Consider the following 13,195-nt stretch of genomic DNA (forward strand, 5'->3'; position numbering starts at 1 on the left):
CAAACTGATTTCCAACACATCTATTCGATGTGCCCTTGATTCTACTGACACAGCAGCCAGGATCATTAACACTAGTGTCCTCCTTAGAAGACACACTTGGCTGCGTATTTCAGGCTTCAAGTCTGATGGTCTGCTGAAAATTCAGAATGTCCCATTTGATAAAGAACAACTGTTCGTCACCCAGGTCGGTGAGGCTCTAGAAAAGATCAAAAAAGACACTGAAATGGTGAAGTCCATGGGAGCCCTACAAACTCCTACATCTAGGGACTCCTTTTGCAGTTCAAGCTATCCAGAGGCTCAAAGACAACTACTCTGGAATGCTCACGCACATACCAGCATGGGAAGAGCCTGTACTCCCCCACAAAATCCTACTATGGGGCTCCTATAGAGGAAACAACATCAAAGTTAGAGGCAAAAGTGCTTCCCCACGTCGTGTCATCACTACCAACAAACAACGACTTGCTTCACTTTCTCCCCGATCATACAACACCTGTCAGGGGACGCATACACAATTTTCTCCCCACCTGGCGACAGATAACGGACCAGCGGGTGATGGATATTATCCAACATGGTTATTATCTGGAGCTCATTACTACACCTCCCAACATTCCACCTCACTCTCATCGGCTCTCAATCGAGCATCAAACATTACTCAAACAGGAGGTCCGAGTTCTCCTTCTGAAAGAAGCAATGAAACCTGTACCTTTTCAACATCAGGGACAAGGAGTGTACTGTCTGTACTTCCTTATACCCAAAAAGGACAATTCTGTGCGCCAAATCCTAGATTTAAGGCCACTGAATGAATACATTCTGTCAGAGCATTTTCATATGGTTGCTGTGCAAGTCGTGATTCCACTACTTCAACAGGAAGATTTTATGACTACATTAGATCTAAAAGACGCGTTTTTTCACGTTCCAATACAACCCGCCTATCATTAAATCCCTCAGGTTTATGGTGGATATAAAACACTAGGGGGCCTATTAGGATGGCGGGCGGCCGCCACCCTATTGGTGCTGGGTCCAGCCGCCAGTGGTGCGGCGGTCCCGCAACGGCGATTAGGATGCCACCGTGGCGGTGGCATCCTCCATCCCAGCATTGTCATGCACAAGGTGACAGGCACTGCAAGGTGCCTGCCACCATGTCCATGACAATGCAGGGGGGTACTAACCCCCCCCCCAATACCCAGGGGGCCTGCAACAGGCCCCCATTTGAGAAATCCGCATGCCTTTTTCGGGGCGGCAACGCCGCCGCGGAAAGGCTGTTCCCCGCATGCATTATAATATGGATGGTGGTGTCTAACCGATACCGCCACCATATTCACACCTTTTCCACCTGTCGACTCATCAACCGGGCGAAAAAGTGGCGGACGGTCTTCCCGTCCACCGCGGTACCCCCGCCAACATAATCAGGCAGGGGGTAAATTGCATGCGGGTGGGGTATAATGGCGGGCGGATCGCCACCGCCATACGGGTGGTGGCGATACGCCCGCCATTATAATAGACCCCTAGCAGTGCAAAGTCGTTCCTTTTGAAGTCACAACTGCACCACAGGTTTTTACCAAGTGTTTGACAGTAGTAGCAGCCCATCTTCGGATACAGAACATACACGTGTTTCCCTGCCTGGATGATTGTTTATCAACGCCCCAATCCATCAACAGTGTCAACAATATACTCAGGTAACCATAGACCTGCTTCACAGCCTGAGATTCACAATCAATGTTCCCAAATCCCACTTACAACCTCTACAAATACAACCATATCTAGAAGCAATTCTGAACACACAAATTGGGCTACCCTATTCCAATTCTGCAAGAATTGACAATGTTTATGCCCTATTACCTCAATTTCAACAAATCAGCATGTAACAGTGAAGACAATCCTGCATCTTGTGTCTGGGAGAGGATATATTGATGATGGGCAAGGGGTGACACTGCATCAGGAGAGTATGCACAGTAATTCTCCAAACATGAACAATCAGGAGTCCTCCTCCTCTTGTGACGTTTCCTGACTCATTTAGCAGATAAGCTCAATCTATTCATCGGCATAGGTGTTGGTCAGTTTTGCAACTTCAGGAACCCTTTCAACATTGATAGCCTTGGATTTCGAATGCCTTGAGTGACTTGATGCTGATGTTGCTCTTGTCAGCAACCAGGTGGCAACTGTCCTAGTCATCGAAGTTGCCTGGGAGTCATAATGTTCCATGCCAAGACTTGTCTCTGGATCTCTCCATGGAGGAATCTATAAAGAAGAAGGAGAAAACTGCGGTAGAAGGAGTTCCCTTTGCCATGTTTTTCAGACCTCCCTAATACAGACTGTTGTTGCCTAAACCAGTCCTCTTAAAGTCCATTGAGGCGAATTGTATCCCTGTCCATCAGGGTCCTCATCTTCTGACAGGGGAACACTTATCCAAATGATAGAAATCTTGGAGGCAGACGTTTTGTGGAGCAGTATTCGTCACCCTCCTGCTACAGCAGCATTTCATGAAGAAAGATATCATTTCTCTGTGAAAAAAAAATTTGGTTTGGAAACATAAATATTCTGTTGGGAAACATAAATACCACGGGCCTCATTTATGAGGTTTTGCCGTAGGGAAGCGCAGCAGGCTTTCCTGCTGCGCTTCCCTACGGCAAAAGAAAAAGGCAGGAATGCGCCGTATCTATAAGATACGACGCATTCCTGCTTTTCCCCTGCGCCGGCGGACAATGGGCTGCCTGCGCCAATGCAGGCACCTTTGCACAATGGTGCAAGGGTGCCTGCGTTGCAGGGATGATTATTTTTGTACAGGAAGGGAAAGCTTTCTGTACAAAAATAATCACAAGAGGCTTTTCCTCTTTCTACGTATGCTGCAGAATGCAGCACACATAAAAAAAGGAAAAACGAGGAGAAATAAAACTATTTCTCCCGATAGCGCCTTCCGTATGCCTCCCCTGGGGAGGGGTACGCTTTCGGCACTGCCTCAGATTTACGATTTCTCGTAAATCTGGGGCAATGTCAAAAGGCCATGGATGTTGCTGGGAACGCCCCCAGCAACACCCGTTGCACGCCCCTTTAACGCAGAACACTGCGTTAAATAGGCTGCTATTTATCAGGCAGCAGTAAGCCAAAAAAAGTGGCTTAGTGCTGCCTGATAAATATCACGCAGGCAGCTGCGCCACAGAACGTCACAAAAAGTGACGTTCCGATGGCGCAAGGGGCCTCATAAATGAGGCCTCACGACTCCAAAAGATGTCTTGTGAAGAGCTCAAAGCAATGGTTTGTATAGATTTGTATTCACACAAAAACTTTATAAGGCTCAGTGCTCCAGGATCTTGTTGCTAGGAGCTGGAAAAATGGATGGGGTCAACTGTCACTGACAGGCCATGATGGGAAGCTGGTAGAGTGTGCTTCCTTGAAAGAGCAGTCTCAGTGTTCCAGCTTCTTTAAGCTGCAGCCTAGCTGGCTATGCCCTCTTCTTTTCTCCCACTTTTCCCATTGCAGGGCCCAAGTAATCCTGTTTCAGCCATAAACTCCTACACTCACCTGAAACGGGATTACAGGTGGCCCAGTATTTCTGGCCACACATCTACCTGCTGAGAGCTGGTGGAATATATATACCCATAAAAGGCTCATCGAATTTCAGACAAAATTTACAATTTGGTCCGCATCCTGCATGTTATTCCCCTTTCCGGCACGAAATATGTAATTACCTAATAATGGTGTTGTAATAACCGCCTACTAACAGTAATTCCATGTACAGTATTAGTGCAGCATTGTTATTGGGCCACTTGTAATGGGTCCGAAAGTTGTTTCAACCTTTCACCTTGATTATGAAGTAGTTTTATGGTTTTACAAAGAACTGCGCTTCTAAGCTTTGAAGGGGCTTGGATGAGAGCTTAGCACTTTTGATGTATATGACTCAGACGAGTTTTGATCGTTAGAGAAATTTGTTAGTTGTTGTCCAAACAGGAAAGGCTGAATGCAGTCACTCTAACCCTTAATTCTGTCTGAGTACTAAATCATATTGCTGGGCTGAAGGCAAGGAGACTCAGGTGGTGCAGAGACCTTTAGCCCAGGCAATAGCAGCCATTTTTAGCCCAGGCAGGTGGGGCAGACATTTATTGGATATTTTACAGTGGCTGTGTGGGCATCTCCATTTAGAATTGTAACTGGTTACAGACTGGAGCTTATAGGTTTGTGGACATTTAGGAGGCTGAGTAGGTGAGGCAACCCAGAGAAGATTGCAACCTCTTATCGGAATAATTTAGTTGTACCCTTGTGAAGATTTAACGGTCATCAAAACGAAGGGTTATGACCGGAAGGAGATTACCCTCTCTAAGAGGATTGACAGAAAGTAACACCAACAGTAGCAGTACACACTGCCTGACTAAAGTCTGCATATTTTAGGGTGCATGTTCAGCAAATGTTAATGTCTGAAAGGGTGATTTCAATGGATACCTTCTCCATTCTCTCATCTGCCACATAGTCTATATCCAATAATACCAAGGCTGAGCAAAAGTGCGATAGTTATGACTCAGCATATTGTAGGTTTATCTCTAAAAACTGTGCCGCCTGGACCCATCCAATGATAAGCATCAGTACCCTTCCCAATGGTAATCAATAACAAATATATCGTATACCACCACATAATTCTGTTGAACCCTTACATTTGTACTTCTGAAACAGAAAAACGCCTGGCTTTTAATGCGCCATCCAGCTTAAAATACCACGAATAAGGTATCCCCCCACCCAAATGTCTTCATTGTACAACTCTTGGCTTCTACTGCATCCCTGCAGCTCTGTAAAATACAATTGAAAGTATTGGATTATATGGTATTCTCATTCATCTCTGTACAAAACATCTCATTATTTCAGAATCACATTTAAGTTAAAGATCTGCAGTCGCCTGTAATTTAGACCTGCCACTGCATGCTCTTCTTCCTCCTAAACCTGAAAAAAATCCTCTTCTGTCAGTGTGTCTTTCTCTCTAAATGCAACTGAGAGAGGTGAAGGTTTAGCCAGGTGCCCTGGGCTGACCAGGGCAACTTCAAATTGTATGTCTCGCTGTTTGCCTGCCTGTATGGTACACCACAGTGTTTACGAGTACTGGGCTCAGATTCCAGTGCTCTGGTATCACTTGAATCTTCAAACGCTGGGGTTTAGAACATTGCTTTGTGTAATTATTTTCGTGAAGGTGTTTTTCAAAATATTTAGATACTAATTCATTCAATCTTCTCCATAATACTACTGTTTGATTGACACAGGCATCTTTTCTTCTTTCCTTGGACAGTGATTTGCCGCTGAGCCTTGACGATATTGAAGACATAATTGATATGATCACAGCACCGGCAGCCCATTGCCCAGCGCCTTCGAGTATAGAATCTTCGGGAGAAAGACTACAACTTTGAAATGGGTGGATGGAGTCCTGGTGCTGTCTGAGAATTGAATTGAGTGGGTCAGGTCAGACTGTATTTGAGCTGCCCACTCGATAAAAAAGTGCCTACCGGCTATCTACCCAGCCTTTCCATGTGGGACTGTCCAGTCACCCCTGCTATGACTTTGCCAATTGTGGCAGCAAGACCATTAGATGGCTCCAAATTCCTGTTTTTCTAGGTAGGTTCTAAGATGACTTAGTTATTGAAGAAGATTCGAATTTCATTGCGACTTCAGGCCAAAGAATAAGCCTGCATCCATACTCTGCGCACTCATCATCTCTTCTGAGAGACAAGTCAAAGGCAAACCGTCCAAATTTCGGTCGGCCCCATTTCTGGGTGCCAGTTGCAGGATGACCGTCTCGCTATCTGGATCCAGCAAAGGGGAAATATGCGTATCATACCTTCTCTCTGTAGATGCTTCAGGATAACCTTTTCCCAGATGCTTGTTATGAGCTCCTTTAGCAAGTTGTAACCTCCAGTCAATACAGCAAACGTTAGGCCGCATTACCTGACTGTACATTGGACACTGCACAATTACTTTTCATGTATTTACTATACACATATGTTTGTATATATTCCCTTTACAATGATGTATTGCTGATACCTGAACATTCCATTGCCCAGTACTATTCTGTAAATGTTTAATAACTTTTTCTTTATGGAATTCCTGATGCAATGCATTTTTCACTGTTTACGCTCTCCATACTGATGGGTTTACCTATCCCTTGCCTTTCCACAGGATCATCAGTTTTCCAGAAACATGTATGCATAGGGGTGGCTAAGAGCTTGTACCTCCTCTGGCACCTATGCTAATTGTATAAATGTATATAAAATGTACCCACTGATTATGCTCCTTTCAGGTGTAAACTTTGTAACATATGTTTTGCTGTTCTAGATCCCCATGCTATGTGTTTTATTTTTTAAACATACTTATATTTTATGCCTTGATTTCGTGGGATTTACTGTTAAGCCTGTTGGAAAATACAAACATCGGAATAGCTAATTTGGTAGCCTTCTTTGGTAGTGACACGATTGCAACAAGACAAACGTCGCCTCAATTGGCTCCAGAGGTCTGCATTGTTGCGTGTTCTCGGAAACACATTGAGGATCTGGGGTAGTGAAAAAGAGTTTACTTTTGTTTTAAAACCTAGTGCTGAGAAAGCCCAACTCTCCAAACACCAGCGAGAATCCAATAATGACTGTCGGATTTGGTACCGATTGCACCTATTCGGATGAAGTTTTTATAAACATGTTTAAAAAAAAAAGCTGTGCAGCATGCTCGTCCTATGCTTGTGGTTTGTATAAGTAATAAGTAGGTCCAATTAGTCTAACATTCATGCCAACATTTGAGATCACTGATAGGGAGGTTTTTGAAAAACTAAGAGGGGAAATGTATCACCCCATTTATTTCAAGAAGAGTAGAGGACATTTTAAAAGGGAGAAAGTTAAAATAACATCATTTTTACCTTACCTTGGGGCCCATTAGAATGGCAGGGAAGGCATCACCGCGGTGCTAGCGGTGGCGGAAAATGCCTTTTTCCGCACACCAGCAGCGGTCTTCATGCCCGCCATATTAGTATGGTCAAACATAGCTCATTTCCCGTCCGCCGCGGTACGATGCAAACCGCCTTTAAAAAGCACCCGCCACTGTGCGGTGGGAGCCAATAGAGACCCACTGCCGTGAGGAATGACATCCCGACCGCTGTACAAATCAGGATACCCCAAACAGCCAGTCGCACCGCAGCGGTGAAACCACCCAACCAGGGACGGCGGAACCTCGAAAGCGGAGCGCAAAACCATATCCGCCCGGTCACGACCGCAATGGATGCAGCTCTACACGTCTTCCCAGTGCTGTACCTGATACACTACCAGCAACTCTTGCACTGTCGCGGACGCCACCGAAGGTACGAAATAACACAACTCCGCACACAACAACAACACATTACCCATGCGCAGCTACAGGGTTCCTGTCCACACAAGACACCTGGTGGGGACAGGAACACATCCACAAGTGTACCCACACATGTCCTACCTGTCACCAAATCACACCTCTGCATCCAGGTCACCCATTTACTGCGATCTTGAAGTAATGTCCAGGTCACGTCACCGCAGCGGTAAAGCCGTGTGAAAACATGCGCACAATGTAGTGAGCAGGGCCAGCGCCAGGCATGGGCAGTGCCCAAAGTTCACAGGGCCACACCTCCACACTCCACACACTAGCCCCGCCTCCCAACATGAAGGGACATGCCATGTGCCCCTCCTGTGCTCCCCCATGCACAATAACCAGCCAGGTGAACCCACACCCTGTACCACACACCAAACAACTAGGTAGAAAGCCTCAGCAGATGTGGCTGCAGAGGAACACACAGCACAGAAGCACAACTCCAGGGCAACCCACACACTACAACAACACCACACTGATGGCAAGAAAACTGAATCCAAGCACAAAATAAACACACACAGATAATAAACAAACACTCAACTGGACACACAGCCAGCCAAGTCACACAGACATACCCACACTGACACAGCCACATGCACAGACCACATGCCAGCAGCAATGGAGGACAACAAATAGGAAACCTAAAGTGAGGTGCACACAAATGGAAGGCCAAGGAGCTAACCACCAAGCATGTGTACATCACATGCAAGAAAAGAAACATACAACAACAACCTCAGCCCGGAAAATCACACATGGCTGGCACAGTGAGCGATATCATGCCACAATCACCTCAGTGCAACAACTCAGGGAGACAGAAAGGCAACCCATATATAGGCACAGGGATGAAAGGAAGGGTATGAAGTCATACAGTGATCAGCCACACATCTGTATCCAACTACATGACAGGAGTATGTCAGCAGCGCAGCACACAGGGCCCGCAACACTCGATGACTGTCAAACACAAGTATGAACGTTCACACATACACCCCCTTTCACACCTGCAGCACACAACACCAGTGTAAAACACACAGAAGGGTGCCAATAATGTCCAGTCAATACACTGACAAACAATCACTCTCCATGGGGGGATCCACAAACATCACACACACACAGGGATGCGTGAAGCAATGTTTGCACAAAAACAACAGCCAAACACATAACTCAATAAAAACACACACAGAACTACAACAAGACCAGACATGACCTGTGTAGCTAAAATGTGGAAAGGAAATGGGAGCACAAACACAACAGGAGTACACAACCTCATCAGTCAGGAACAATGCACAGACAACATACCACAACAAGAAGTGCATCCTCACAAAACAATCATGGACACAAACTGGGAGAAATGGGCCTACAGAGGCTTTTACACCTCCTGAGACGCAGCCGGGAGAATGTTTTGTTAAAAACTGAACTTGTGCTTTTAAAACTGTTTGCTTATTCTGTATGTTCCTACCTGTGTTGTCCTCGCTGGGCATTTGTTTGTTGGCCGATCCCCCAAGGCCATAGGCCACGCCCACTTTTGCTAGCCACGCCCCCCGCCGAAGGCACTTAACAGCGCTGATAACGAGCGCTGGCCAGAGGCTTTTACACCTCCTGAGGCGCAGCCGGGAGAATGTTTTGTTAAAAACTGAACTTGTGCTTTTAAAACTGTTTGCTTATTCTGTATGCTCCTACCTGTGTTGTCCTCGCTGGGCATTTGTTTGTTGGCCGATCCACCAAGGCCATAGGCCACGCCCAGTTTTGCTAGCCACGCCCCCCGCCGAAGGCACTTATCAGCGCTGATAACGAGCGCTTGCCAGAGGCTTTTACACCTCCTGAGGCGCAGCCGGGAGAATGTTTTGTTAAAAACTGAACTTGTGCTTTTAAAACTGTTTGCTTATTCTGTACGCTCCTACCTGTGTTGTCCTCGCTGGGCATTTGTTTGTTGGCCGATCCCCCAAGGCCATAGGCCATGCCCACTTTTGCTAGCCACGCCCCACGCCGAAGGCCCTTAACAGCGCTGATAACGAGCGCTGGCCAGAGGCTTTTACACCTCCTGAGGCGCAGCCGGGAGAATGTTTTGTTAAAAACTGAACTTGTGCTTTTAAAACTGTTTGCTTATTCTGTATGCTCCTACCTGTGTTGTCCTCGCTGGGCATTTGTTTGTGGAGAAGTGTGGCTCACTGGTTAGAGGAGGCAGACCTGGAAGCAGAGGTCAGCCTGGGACCAGGGTTCAATTCCCGGCTCGGCGGGGACTTGAGTCCTAAAATGTCCATGGACTCGACAATTCTCGCTCCGGTGCCTACTTGATTCACGGGTTCACACTCTGCGACTCTGGGCAATAGCTTGCTTAATCTCCACAACGGCCCCTCGCGGCGGGATGCCTGGCTTTCACCTTGCGGATACCCTGCCGGGGTTATCTCACAGGGGAATACCAGGACGGGTTCCCTAAGCAAGCGCTTAGAAACCGCTCGGTGATTTGCGCTATATAAATTCCTGTACATTTACATTTACATTTACATTTACATTGTTGGCCGATCCCCAAAGGCCATAGGCTACGCCCACTTTTGCTAGCCACGCCCCACGCCGAAGGCCCTTAACAGCGCTGATAACGAGCGCTGGCCAGAGGCTTTTACACCTCCTGAGGCGCAGCCGGGAGAATGTTTTGTTAAAAACTGAACTTGTGCGTTTAAAACTGTTTGCTTATTCTGTATGCTCCTACCTGTGTTGTCCACGCTGGGCATTTGTTTGTTGGCCGATCCCCAAAGGCCATAGGCCACGCCCACTTTTGCTAGCCACGCCCCCCGCCGAAGGCACTTAACAGCGCTGATAACGAGCGCTTGCCAGAGGTTTTTACACCTCCTGAGGCGCAGCCGGGAGAATGTTTTGTTAAAAACTGAACTTGTGCTTTTAAAACTGTTTGCTTATTCTGTATGCTCCTACCTGTGTTGTTCTCGCTGGGCATTTGTTTGTTGGCCGATCCCCCAAGGCCATAGGCCACGCCCACTTTTGCTAGACACGCCCCCCCGCCGAAGGCACTTAACAGCGCTGATAACGAGCGCTTGCCAGAGGCTTTTACACCTCCTGAGGCGCAGCCGGGAGAATGTTTTGTTAAAAACTGAACTTGTGCTTTTAAAACTGTTTGCTTATTCTGTATGCTCCTACCTGTGTTGTCCTCGCTGGGCATTTGTTTTTTGGCCGATCCCCCAAGGCCATAGGCCACGCCCACTTTTGCTAGCCACGCCCCCCGCCGAAGGCACTTAACAGCGCTGATAACGAGTGCTTGCCAGAAGCTTTTACACCTCCTGAGGCGCAGCCGGGAGAATGTTTTGTTAAAAACTGAACTTGTGCTTTTAAAACTGTTTGCTTATTCTGTATGCTCCTACCTGTGTTGTCCTCGCTGGGCATTTGTTTGTTGGCCGATCCCCCAAGGCCATAGGCCACGCCCACTTTTGCTAGCCCCGCCCCCCTCCGAAGGCACTTAACAGCGCTGATAACGAGCGCTTGCCAGAGGCTTTTACACCTCCTGAGGCGCAGCCGGGAGAATGTTTTGTTAAAAACTGAACTTGTGCTTTTAAAACTGTTTGCTTATTCTGTATGCTCCTACCTGTGTTGTCCTCGCTGGGCATTTGTTTGTTGGCCGATCCCCCAAGGCCATAGGCCACGCCCACTTTTGCTAGCCACGCCCCCCCGCCGAAGGCACTTAACAGCGCTGATAACGAGCGCTGGCCAGAGGCTTTTACACCTCCTGAGGCGCAGCCGGGAGAATGTTTTGTTAAAAACTGAACTTGTGCTTTTAAAACTGTTTGCTTATTCTGTATGCTCCTACCTGTGTTGTCCTCGCTGGGCATTTGTTTGTTGGCCGATCCCCCAAGGCCATAGGCCACGCCCCTTCCGCTCATTCTCTCCATAAATAATGTGTTTCCCCCGGCCGCGCAGCGGGCGGGCGCGCCGTCAGCGCGCCAAAGGCAAGCCCGTCTGCGCCCGTCCGCGACCGGCAGGGACCAGGGGCCATGGACCCTGCCCTTTCCCTGACCTATACCCCAGCTCAACTCCTGTCCTTCAACACAGGTCAGCACATTGACCCTCTTCTGCTCCAGCGTATCATCGCTCTGGACATTTTATCCCCATTAGCTCCACTACCCTTACTTACGCCATCTTCCCCTTGGCCTCAGTCCTCTCCCATTCCGGTCCCTTCTTCCCTCCTCTCTTCCAGCATGGCCACTGCCTACCTGCTTAATACTAGATCTGCAGGTAGACATCAGCTGGAGATCTTTAATCTATTGGACACTGACACCCCTGATTTTCTTTTCCTTACGGAGACTTGGTTTTCTACTGACTCCCTTCCTGATCTTCTCTCCGCCCTCCCCGATTCTTACTATGCTCTTCGGGCGGATCGTCCCGCTGGTAAACTCGGGGGGGGGGGGAGTGGCGATGATCATCCGTTCTAGTCTCCAGTTTCAGTCTCTTTCCTATCCTCCCATGTGTGGAGTAGATTTCCTAGTTGCCCGTTCAGTTAATCTTAGGGCCCCCCTTACTGTAGCCCTTTTCTATCGCCCTCCGCAGTACATGTCCTCCTTTGTTCCTGCTCTGCAGGAGCTTCTGGCTACGCTCGTTGTCAATAATTCCTCTGTGCTTCTTCTGGGGGATTTTAATTATTGGCCGGGCGACCCCAGAGAAGACTTGTCTTCTAAGGATTTTTCTGCTACCCTTCTGTCTCTTAATTTTTCCTCACACATTCACTCCCCCACTCATATCCACGGCCATGTCTTGGACCAAATTTGGTCGGCTAATTGTCCCATCTCTCCCCCCGCCGTCCTTCCCTGTACTTGGTCCGATCATTCACTGATCTCTTTCTCGATTGAGCTCGGAATGCAAGAGAGGCCCCCCTACCTAAAAACATCTTGGCCCGAAACTGGAACCGGGTGGACCTTGACTCTCTGTCTATCTCCCTTGCTTCCTCTGGCCCTGACCTATGCAACCTTTCTATTGACCACCAATTAGACTCCCTGAATCACTGGCTGTCTTCTTCCTGCGATTTAGTCGCCCCCCTTAGGAAAGTCAAGACCTGTCGCCCCCATGACGCCCAAAAATGGTTTTCAGACGAGTTAAAAATCCTCAAACTGGACCTTAGACGCTCCGAACGACATTGGAGGCGCAAATACTGCCCTGTTCTGCGAGCCAAATACAAAATGCTTTTGGCGAGCTATAAAAAAGCCATACTACGAGCGAAAACCATTTACTTCTCGGAAAGAATATCCCTTTCAGCCAATAAACCTAAGGAGATTTTCTCTATAGCTCGCAACCTTGTTGCATCCGACAGAGCCAATTTGAACATTATTCCCTCCCAAGATCTTTGTTTTTCTCTTAATGATTTTTTCCTGGAGAAGATTGCCAAGATCAAATCTAATATTCCCTTTGTCTCTCCGTCCTCCCCTTCCTCTGCCCCCTCTCTGTCCTCTGTTCCTCTTAATCAGTTTCCCCCTATTTCCCTGGATGTGTTCTTGGCTCTACTCCAGAAAGTGAAGTCCGGTTCCCCTGCTGATTGTGCGCCAGCTTGCATTTTGAAAGTACTTTTCACTCATTGTCCTGACCCTCCTCTCTCTCTTCTTAATTTTTCCATTTCTTCTGGCTCAGTCCTCAAGTATTTCTAATCTGCTATTGTTCGTCCTATTTAAAAAAAACCTGGTCTAGACCCTTCCCTCCCCTCTAACTTTAGGCCTATCTCCCTTCTCCCCTACCTTGGAAAGATCTTGGAGAGCTACATCACTTCTTGTCTCTCTTCCCACATCAAGGACAACCATCTCCTGGCCTCCCACCAAGCGGGCTTCCGACCGGCTCACTCCACGAGTCAGTTGTC

General features: G+C 47.7%; 1 protein-coding gene across 5 annotated transcripts in view; it reads left to right on the forward strand.

Moving 5' to 3' along the window:
- Nucleotides 1-6,414, forward strand: part of STAT6 (signal transducer and activator of transcription 6) — a 732,055-nt gene extending 725,641 nt beyond the window's left edge. For all 5 annotated transcript variants that reach the window (XM_078688994.1, XM_078688995.1, XM_078688998.1 and 2 more), the window contains one exon: nucleotides 5,267-6,414. In XM_078688994.1, coding sequence (XP_078545120.1) covers nucleotides 5,267-5,384 — 118 coding nt within the window. In that variant the 3' untranslated portion in view covers nucleotides 5,385-6,414. The remainder of the gene's footprint in view (nucleotides 1-5,266) is intronic.
- Nucleotides 6,415-13,195: the final 6,781 nt, after the last annotated feature.

This window comes from Lissotriton helveticus, chromosome 1_1 (assembly GCF_964261635.1).
Source record: "Lissotriton helveticus chromosome 1_1, aLisHel1.1, whole genome shotgun sequence".
In the NCBI taxonomy this organism is placed as follows: Eukaryota; Metazoa; Chordata; class Amphibia; order Caudata; family Salamandridae; genus Lissotriton; species Lissotriton helveticus.